This window comes from Panthera tigris, chromosome E1 (assembly GCF_018350195.1).
Source record: "Panthera tigris isolate Pti1 chromosome E1, P.tigris_Pti1_mat1.1, whole genome shotgun sequence".
In the NCBI taxonomy this organism is placed as follows: Eukaryota; Metazoa; Chordata; class Mammalia; order Carnivora; family Felidae; genus Panthera; species Panthera tigris.
In genome coordinates, this window is record NC_056673.1 from 39538521 (window position 1) to 39549688 (window position 11168).

The 11168-nt window shown below is 40.0% G+C and overlaps 2 protein-coding genes across 2 annotated transcripts; both read right to left on the reverse strand.

Moving 5' to 3' along the window:
* Positions 1-839: 839 nt before the first annotated feature.
* LOC122233460 (keratin-associated protein 2-3) lies at positions 840-1301 on the reverse strand. The gene has a single exon (XM_042965639.1). It carries the CDS (start codon positions 1224-1226, stop codon positions 840-842), a length of 387 nt encoding a protein of 128 aa, XP_042821573.1. The 5' UTR covers positions 1227-1301.
* An 8492-nt stretch (positions 1302-9793) lies between these two features.
* LOC122233456 (keratin-associated protein 4-7-like) lies at positions 9794-10300 on the reverse strand. Its single transcript, XM_042965635.1, has one exon. It carries the CDS (start codon positions 10298-10300, stop codon positions 9794-9796), a length of 507 nt encoding a protein of 168 aa, XP_042821569.1.
* Between the last annotated feature and the right edge of the window lie 868 nt (positions 10301-11168).

Genomic DNA, 11168 nt, shown 5'->3' on the forward strand with positions numbered 1-11168 from the left:
GTAGAGGGGTTAGGACAGAACTGTTAGAGAAGACTGAGCTGAATCTTGGAAATGACTGAGTGTTTGGTAGATGAAGAATGTGGAGGGTAGGAGTAGATGAGAAAAATATTCCAGATAAATGCAAGAATATGACAAAAGCAAAGACATAGGGAATTGCTTGGCATGTGCCAGTTACTGTGAGTTCAGTGCTACTTGAAGTGAAACTTAGTGGGGGGTGTCGAGACATGAACGTGGACATCTGGGCAAAGGACAGGCCCTGGAGAACCTTGTGTGCACAGATTTCCTACCCACATAAGCAGTCTGAGGAGTAGCCTGGCCATCCTGCAGCACCTTCCAAAACTCCATTCCTAGCACCTCTCCCTTTTCTCTTCTGTCTTCCTCACCTTCTCCATCTTGTCTTCCTTCTTCCTTGTCCTCCTTCCTTCCTTCTTCCTATTCCTTGTCTGCTCAGCTATGTACACTAATAAACAGGCACTACTGAATGAATCAGGTAGCAGGGAGGTTTATGGGAAAAATTAGTTTATTGAAAATAAGTGAGCAGCACATTACAAAGGATGATGAGGAGGGTTTGGGCAGCCTTCAGAGTTCAGGATGGGTTTGCAAAGTCCACTCCAAGGACTTTTAAGAGAGATCTACCATCCATGGTGTCTTCTGCTGATGGAGACACCTGGGTATTTGGCTGAGGGTGGTGATGGACATCTGCTTGTGTATCCAACTGGTAGGATGTGAAAATGGCTATTGTCACCTTATAAAAAATATCTCCTTTTCTTTCCACTTTCTTAAAATGCAGAATAGGTGCTTAGGCTCCAGTGTGTTGCTATTTAGGGATGGTAGGGGTCTCAGCAGCAGGAGGTCCTGCAGGTGGTGCGGCAGGGGGCAGGCTGGCAGCAGGGGGGGCGGCAGCAGGGCGCCTGCACAGAGATGGGCTGGCAGCAGGTGGAGGCCCAGCAGCAGGGGCGGCAGACCACGGCCGTGCAGGACGTGGGGCAGCAGCTGATGGGGCGGCAGCAGCCCTCCTGCAGGGAGCAGGGGTCACAGCAGACGGGGCGGCGGCAGGGCTCGCAGATGGGGCGCGTGCAGCGGCAGGTGCAGGTCACGGGGCGGCACACGGTGGTCTGGCAGCTCACGGGGCGGCAGCAGCAGGGGTCGCGGCAGCAGCAGGGCTGGCAGCAGCCTCCCCCGCAGCCCAGGGAGGAGCAGGTGGAGCCGCAGCAGGAGCCGGACATGGTGGTGTCTGGGGCTGGTTTGGGTCGGAGGGGTGAGAGGATTCGGGTGTTGTCAGGTGTGAATGCCTCCCTCCTGCTCTGGGGCCTTTATATACCCTGAGCGGGTGCTGATGACCCCCATGACACAGGTCATTTCTTGTTAATCTTCTGGACAATTAAGTGAGGATTTAGCGTTGAGTAAACCATGTTTGTTAACACTTCACCGTATACACATTCATGTACACAACCACAAACATTCCTTTGTTTTCTCATAGTGTTTATTCTCACCAAATCTAGACATTGGATTCAATTCTGATGAATTTCCTTTTGAAACATTCCTAACTCATAAGAGAGAAAAGAATGTGTTTTCTAAACGAGATTAGTATCTAATTACTCTGCCCTTTGGCCTTGAAGTCAGCATTTTATTCCTGGACTTCAAGGACTCAATTACCACCCAAACATGACCTGTCTTATTTTCACTCATGCCCCTGACCGTAACAGGTTAATAGCAGCACTCTTGTGTAGGCCATTCATGTGAGCTGTGGACTCACCACAACTCTGGGAGAGGCAGGTTTGTAGTTTTCAGATGAGGGGGGAACCACATGGCACCCTGGACCCGTGGTTTGGTTGCTCTTTCCCAGGAGGATCTGGGCTGTCCTGCCCTGGTTGTTGTTTCCCTATTCTCTTGGAATGCCTTCATCTTCCTTCCAAACCAAACTCAACTTCTACCGTGACTGTAAAATTTTCATCAAGGATCCACTGCAATTTTTATCTTCGTAGTAATTTATTCAGAATTAATCATTGCATGTGTAGATTCTGGGAAGGGACTATAGAGGATATATAGCCCTATCCCCTCATCTTACAGGAGGGGTCATGTGGATTCACGCAGTCACAATGGGGTCTAGGTCTCCTCATTCCTCAGTAAGCAGCCTCTACCATGAGTATTATGTTTATCAGGTTCAGTAGACCATAGACTTCAGACAGGAGAGAGAACATCTCAAGCATTCCCCCTACCCCATTTTTATCAAAAGTCTTTAAAGTGAGTAAGCATTGTTAAAAGTGATACTGGAAGAGAATTAGGGAAATGTCTTGTCCCAATGACAGATACTTCGAAAGGGGCTTGGGACTTGCATGCTGGGTAAGATCTTTGTACCAGTGCAGAGGTTCCTCTGAGGACTGATCAACAGAGCTTGGCTTATTGGTGGAAAGGAGTGTGAGGGTTGCCTGTTCCCAGGATGTTCTAAGTATAGTCTAGTTTCCTTTGGTAATACATTGTGGCACTGTGAGATAACGTGCTTGCCTAATTCCTTTTATTGTTTTTCATTTGTACTTCACCCCATACCTTAGCCTTTGTGATGAGTTCCATAAATTTATTCTTACTTAATGGAGTAGAACTGTACTTTTCCTTTGGATTTGAGGGGGAAAAAGAATTCTGTCCAGTCAACCCCACTTACTTTCTTTGAGCACTAAATGAAAGAAAGGGCCAAGAACTTGCAAACCACCAATCAAATGTCCTAAAATTACTATCTTGAGTTTAAAGGGGGAGGCTTTTTGTTGTTTTCATGGGAGAATTAGTTTTATTTTTGCTTCAGTGATATCATGGAAGATATCATCAATGCTGAATTAGATGAAATTCATTCTCTATATCTCTTCATCCCAAGATTCCCACTTGGCTCCTTTTACAATAGTTGATTTTTAGTGTGCAGATTAGGTAATTGAGATAATGTGGCTAGAATTCCATGCAAGCTAGTTTCCCATTGCCATCATGGTTGAATTAGTCAGCTATGATGCATAACAAGCGACCACAAGCTCTCAGAACATACAATAACAAATATTTATTTCTTGGTCACATGTCTGCAGGTCAGTTGGGTTTTGGTGGATTACGGCTGGTCTTGGCTCCGGCAGCAAGTAGGTTTGGGACTTCCTTCTGAATTAGAGTTGCCAGATTTAGCAAATAAAAATACAGGTGCCCGGTTAAAATCGGATTTCAGATAAATAAATATATCTTTAGTATAAGCATGTCTGAGTATGCATGGGGCATTCTTACATTAAAAATTTACTGTTATTTAACTGAAATTCTGATTTAATGAGGTGTCTTGTATTTTATTTATTTATTAAAAAAAATTTTTTTTTAACGTTTATTTATTTTCGAGACAGAGAGAGACAGAGTGTGAACAGGGGAGGGGCAGAGAGAGAGGGAGACACAGAATCTGAAACAGGCTCCAGGCTCTGAGCTGTCAGCACAGAGCCTGACGTGGGGCTCAACCTCACAGACCGTGAGATCATGACCTGAGCCCGACTGAGCCACCCAGGTGCCCCAGATGTCTTGTATTTTAATTGGCAACCCTATTTCTAATGGCAGAAGCACAAGGGAGCAATCCAGTCATGCAGGCATATTTAAAGTCTTTGCTTGGATCATGTCCTCTAACATCCCATTGGCCAAAGCAAGTTACATGGTGAATTCCAAGTCACAGGGTGCGAGAGTGGGAGAGGATACTTCTCCCAGAGGGGTGGGAAGGGGAAGAGAGTAAATATTAATGAAGAATGATCTAATCTTCCAGAGTAGTAAATAAATTATTTTAATAATCTTTGTTGTGAAGCTTGGACAAAGATTGTAGAAAGCCAAATTAGATTATGGTTACTGCATTTCCATTCATTTGAGTAAATTTACTTCCCTTCCTTCTTCCCTTCCTGGTCAACCAGGAAATTTCATTGATTTAAAAAGAGACCTCCTTATCTACATATTTAATGCAATCCCTATCAAAATACCAACAGCATTTTTCACAGAACTAGAACAAACAATCTTAAAATTTGTATGTAACCACAAAAGACCCCAAATAGCCAAAGCAATCTTGAAAAAGCAAAGCAAAGCTGGAGACATCACAATTCTGGACTTCAAGTTATATTGCAAAGCTGTAATAATCAAAATGGTATGGTATTGGCACAAAAATCGACACATAGGTCAATAGAACAGAATAGAAAATCCAGAAATAAACCCACAATGATATGGTCAATTAATCTTCAACAATGCAGGAAAGAATATCCAATGGGGAAAAGACAGTCTGTTCAACAAACGGTATTGGGAAAACTGGACAGCAACATGGAAAAGAATGAAACTGAACTTTTTTCTTACACCACACATGAAAATAAATTCAGAATGGATTAAAGACCTAAAAGTGAGACCTGGAATCAAAAATCATAGAAGAGAACACAGGCAGTAACTTCTTTGACATCGGCCATAGCAACTTCTTTCTAGAAATTTTCCTGAGACAAGAAAAACAAACAATTGAGACTACATCAAAATAAAAACCTTCTGCATAGCAAAGGAAACAATCAACAAAACTAAAAGGCAACCTACAGAATGGGAGAAGATATTTGCAAGTGACATATCTGATAAAGGGTTAGTATCCAAAATATATAAATACCTTATAAAACTCAACACACAAAAAGCAAATAACCCAATTAAAAAATGGGCAGAAGGCATGAACAGACATTTCTCCAAAGAAGACATACAGATGGCCAACAGACATGAAAAAATGTTCATCACTTACTATCAGGGAAATGCAAATCAAAACTATAATGAGATATCACCTCACACCTGCTGGAATGGCTGAAATCAACAACACAAGAAACAAATGGCATTGGTGAGGATGTGGAGAAAAAGGAACCCTCATGTACTATTAGTGGGAATGCAAACTGGTGCAGCCACTGTGGAAAACAGTGTAGAGGTTCCTCAAAAAGTTAAAAATAGAACTACCCTATGATCCATCAATTGCACTACAAAAACACTAATTCAAAGGGGTACATGCACCCCTACGTTTATAGCAGCATTATTTACAATAGCCAAGATGTAGAAGCAGCCCAAGTATCCACTGATAGAGCAATGGATAAAGAAGATGTAGTGTGTATATACAATGGAATATTATTAAGCCATAAAAAGAATGAAATCTTGCCATTTGCAATGATGTGGATGGAGCTAGAGAGTATTATGCTAAGTGAAATAAGTCAATCAGAGAAAGACAAAAACAGTATGATTTCACTCATATGTAGAATTTAAGAAACAAAACAGATGAACATAGGGAGGAAAGAAAAAGAGAGGCAAACCAGAAAACAGACTCAACTATAGAAGACAAACTGAGGGTTGCTGGAAGGGAAGCGGGAAGAGGATGGGTTAAACGGGTGATGGGTATTAAGCAGTGCACTTGTGATGAGCACTGGGTGATGTATGGAAGTGATTAATCACTAAATTCTACTCCTGAAACTAATATTACACTGTATGTTAAATAATTGGAATTGAAATAAAAACTTGAAGAAAAAAACGCTTCCCAATAATAAACCGGACATTAACTCTTTATTTATATACAGATTTCCAAAGAATATTTTGAACTTTTCTTCATAAGTATTGCATTGTTTTATGAGACCTATTTTGAAACAGTTTATAATATTTGTAGCTCTTGTGAATGGAATCTTCATTTCTATTAAATTAGAATTACTAATTGACTCTTTGCAGGTTATAAAAATGTTATTGAGTTTTTTGTTTGTCAATACTCTATATAGTGACTTCTCTAAACTCTCTTTTTAGCACAAGTTTGTAGGTTTTCTTGGATTTCCTATGTTAACAACAGTATTGTCTACAGGTATCAACAATTTTGTTTTTGTTTTTTTTCTGTAATGCTTTTTCTCTTAATCAGATTGAATTGAGTAGGATCTCAAATACAACAATGAATGATAGGAGTGGTATCAGTTATCCTCGTCTTATTTAAACTCTATTAGGAATACTTCTAAAATTTGTTAACTATTATGTTTTGCTATGAAGTTTTGATAAATAGCATTCATCAGGATAAAAATGTCCTCTTTTAGCCCTGTTTTGCTTAGAGTGTTTTAAATAGTAAATGGCTGTTGTGATGGTCAATTTTATGTGTCAACTTGACTGGGCCATAGTATGCTCAGACATTTGGACAAACATTCTGGGTGTGTCTGTGAAACTGTTTCTGGGTAAGATTAACCTTTGAATTAGTAGACTGAATAAAGCAGATGACCCTCTCCTGTGTGGGTGGACCTCACAGATCTGAATAGAAAAAAAAGGCTGACTTCCCCTTCAACTTTGATTAAAAGAGAACTCCTCCTTCTGACTCCCTTGACATCAGTCTTCCTGACTTCAGAGTTGAACTGAAACATTGGCTCTTCTTGGGTCTTGAGTCTGTTGGCTTTTGAACTGGAATTTACATTATCAGCACTTCTGGGTCTCCAGCTTGTCAATTGCAGATTTTAGGACTTCTCAGATTCTGTAATCTGCAATTCTATATAATCTCAGATTCTATGATCCCTCCTCTCCCCCTCCTCTCTCTCTCTTATGTTTGTGTGTGCATGTGCGTATTTATGTATATAAATATGTGTCTATATCTACATCAGTCTCCCACTGGTTCTGTTTCTCTGGAGAACCCTGACTAATATAGTTGTTATATATTACTGAATTATTTTCCCACAGCTATTGATACAATCCTGAAGGGTTTTTTTGTTTGTTTTTGTTTTTTGTTTTTTTTTTTTACCTTTAATGTACTAGTATCAACAAGCTTATTTAAATACTTTCTAATTTTGAAACATTCTTGAATGTCTAGGACAAACTAGTTAGTTGTGATGTGTTATTCCTTTTATATATATTGCTAAATTTCACTTACTAATATTTACTGGCTTTTTGCATCTATGATCTTCAATAACATAGGCCTGTAATTTTTCCTTTATCACTTTGTTCTTGTCTGTGTCTGATATTACTGTTATACTTAAAATGAATTGGGAACATTTTCCTTTCTTCTGTTCTCCCATCCAAGTACCAGTGAGGACTGACTCTGCTTAGCTTCTGAGATGAGATGAGTTTGGGCACATTTAAGGTGGTATGGCTGTAGACCTTTTCTTCTGTTCTTTTTCCCAGTTTGAATGGGAGAGAACTTTAAGGTTTAGTAAACTTACTTGTAAACCAACGTGGGTCTGGCATTTATAATATCAATATATGTAGAGGATAGATTTTGGATCATAGGTATAGTTTCTTTAATGGTTATTGGCTTGTTTATATTTTGTATATCTTCTGGAATTAATATCTATTTTTCTAGACATAATTCAATCATAATTTTCAAACATATTGGTATAAACTTATGCATAATGTTCTTTTTAAAAAAATTATTAGTGTTTATTATTTTTGAGAGAGAGAGAGAGAGAGAGAGAGAGAGATAGGGCATGAGCGGGGGGAGGGGCAGGAAGAGGGAGACAGAATCGAAAGCAGGCTCCAGGCTCGGAGCTGTAAGCACAGAGCCCAATGCAGGGCTTGAACTCACGATCTGTGAGATCATGACCTGAGCTGAAGTCGGACGCTTAACTGACTGAGCCACCCAGGGACCCCTAAACTTATACATAATGTTCTAATTGTTTTTAAAAGTTTCTACTCTCTTGGAAGCTGATTATTCTCCTTTTCAAGTATAATGTTATTTGCCAGTCTTTCAGACATTCTCCTTTTTCTCTCTCTCTTGGTCTTTGATCAGTTTTACCAGACTTTTTCTATTTCATTAGTTTTTTTTGTCTTTGTTGTGTTTATATAATTAATTTTATTAAACATTTCATATTGTGTTGATGTAATTTTATTAAGCTTTTCATTTAAAAATGTTATTAATGTTTAAATTTGTCATTCTTTCCACATTGGGTTTACTGATTGATGCGGGTTGTGGGATGGAGATGTAATAGAAGGTGAGAATCTCAATGTGTGATTCCAAAGCACAGCTTCAAGAAAGGGAACCCTGTGCATTGTTGGTGGGCATGTAAATTGGTGCAGTCTCTCTGGAAAACAGTATGGAGGTTTCTCAACAAATTAAAAATACAACTGCCATATGATCCAGCAATTCAACTTCTGGGTATTTATCCAAAGAAAATGAAGACATTAATTGAAAAAGATATATTCAATCCTATGTTCATTGCAGCATTATTTACAATAGCCAAGATACAGGAGTGCCTGGGTGACTCAGTCGGTTGAGTGTCTGACTTTGGCTCAGGTCATGATCTTGCGGTCTGTGAGTTCGAGCCCTGCGTTGGGGTCTGGGCTGACAACTCAGAGCCTGGAGCCTGCTTCAGATTCTGTGTCTCCCTCTCTTTCTGCCCCTTCCCCACTCATGCTTTGTCTCTCTCTGTCAAAAATAAATAAACATTAAAAAAATTAAAAAAAAAAAAACAATAGTCAAGATACAGAAACAACCTAAGTGTCCATCAGTGGATGAATGGGTAAAGAAGATGTGGTGTATATATACAATGTATATATAAATGTATATATAAATACAATTTTACCCAGCCATAAAAAAGAATGAAATCTTGCCATTTGCAACCACATGGATGGGTCTTGAGGGTATTATGCTATGTGAAATGAGTCAAAAACAGATACTGAATGATTTCACTTATACGTAGAATATAAACAAATGAAAAACAAATGAACAAAACAAAACTCATAGATACAGAGAACAGATTGGTGGTTGCCAGAGGTGAGTGGGGTTAGGGGATGGGTGAACTGGGTGAAAGTGGTCGAGAGGTATAAACTTCTAGTTATAAAATAAATGTCATGGGGATATAATGTATAGGATGGTGACTATAGTCAATAATGTATCACACACCTTAAAGTTGCTAAGAGAGTAAATCTTAAAATTTTTTGTTACAAGAAGAAAAATTTTGTACCTTTATACAGTGACAGATTGTAGCTAGACTTACTGTGGCAATCATTTCTTATAGTACACAAATATTGAATTATTGTGTACACCTGAAACTAATATGATGTTATATGTCAATTATATCTCAATAAAAAAACAAATTAAAATTTAAAAAATAAGAGCTAAAGACATGAATGAAATCTGCCCTAATTTAGGATATTAAGATGTATACATGTGCATATACATGTACACATGTGCCACTTTTGTTCTAATATTTTAAATGATCTATATTTCGTATATATAGCACTTATTCTCAAAGTGATTTCAACATGAGTGTTCTTCCTGTATCATCATGTAAAATATAGTTACCTAATACTAAGTAAAATGATCACGAAAACAATAAGGAACAATGCCAAAAAATTTTTATGTGTAGAAAAGTTTATTAGGAAGAGAAGCAACGAAACATAAAAAAAAATTTACTCTGTGAGAAAATCTATAACTGGATCCCTAGGTCTGAGGGTATAACTGAACCCCAGGTCAGAGGGTGTCAAATCAGTACTGCACAAAGGTTGCAGATAATATTCACTTTGTTAGGAAGGGTAATCTAGAGCCCTAAAATGATAAGGAAGAATGAGAAATTTAGAGGAGTGGGATTTTTTTTTAGCTGATGGATCACATATTAATATCCATATTTGATGCCAATATTGAAAGGAAAAGATAGTCATGGAAGGAGCTTAACATGAACCAGAATGTGCTCGCAGAGCCAGTGGCAGGTTGGTAGGTTCATTAGAATGGTGAGGCTCAACCTGTTGAATGATGTCAGTCAGATTCCATGTGTCCAACAGCACCAAAGAGTCTATATCTGAGGGGGCAGAAGTGAATGGAGATAGTGGTCACAGGGCAGGGGGCTCAGCAGCAAGAGGAGGCACAGCACATGGGGCGGGGGCAGGTGGAGATGACACAGGTGGGGCGATAGCAAGTGGTGTGGCAGGAGACCCGGCCACAGACTGGGCGCAGGCAGCAGGAGGGGCAGCAGGAGGGGCGGCAGCAGCTGGAGCCACAGCAGCTGGAGCCACAGCAGTTGGAACCACAGCAAGAGGGGCGGCAGCAGCTAGAAATGCAGCAGGAGGGGCGGCAGCAGCTGGAGCCACAGCAGCTGGAGCCACAGCAGCTGGGGCGGCAGCAGGTGGTCTGGCAGCAGGAGGGGCGGCAGCAGCTAGAGATGCAGCAGCTGGGCCTGCAGCAGCTGGAGCCACAGCAATTAGAGCCACAGCAGCTGGAGCCACAGCAGCTGGGGCGGCAGCAGGTGGTCCTGCAGCAGGTGGTCTGGCAGCAGGTGGGGCGGCAGCAAGGCTGGCAGCAGCTGGAGCCACAGCCCTGGTCAGAGCAGACGGAGCCACAACAGGAGCTGACCATGGTGTCAGAGGAAGGATTGGGGTTTCACTAGTAGGTATGAGTGGGTTTCCACAAGGGTGGTTTCTTGAGTTTGAATGTCTCCTTACCTCTGTCCCCTTTTATACCCTGCTGAGGGTTACTATGACCATGTGCAGGACTCTTCTTGTTGTTTATCCTAATAGAAAATCAGTTAGTTTTAGTAAATTAGATAATTATATTTATCTGGTGAATATTCCTATATATAGAAAAGGGCTCCACTTCCTTCTCCTGTTGTATTGTGAGCTATCTGATTTGGTTAAAATCAAGTGAATCAGCTCCCATATGTCTTCCCTTGTCTGATGTGTCTTCCAAAGCAGACCTATCCCATGACATTGTTTCATTGATTGTCACAAGTGTTAATTCTTCATTTATGTATTTAACTCCAGGATAATATGTTGAGAATGGATATTATGGTGACTAAATCTGCTGTCAAAGAGGTTAACAACAAGTCATATGAAATGCTGGTAGGAAAATAACATGAAAGAGGCATCCGGGAGGGGAGACAGTCCCTAGTGTGCAGCGGGGAATACTGATTCGTTTGGATTTTATGGATAGTCATTGAGGTATAAACGATCCTAACAACGTTTCTATCTCTTTTATCTTAGTGAATCTATTCAATTGAAAGTTCTAATGCAGTGTTTCACTACTTACAAATAGTAAAAAATCCATTGGCATGAACGGGTCCTTTTAAAAATTATTAAATTATTATTGACATGTTCTTCAGAGACAGGGTATCATAAGGGTGTATTTTTCCTCTTATTTTGATGGCTAAGCATACTCAACAGAATACGTATAATTGAATATTTTCTTGTATTCTGAGATTTTTTATCTCAGAAATATGTTTGAGGTG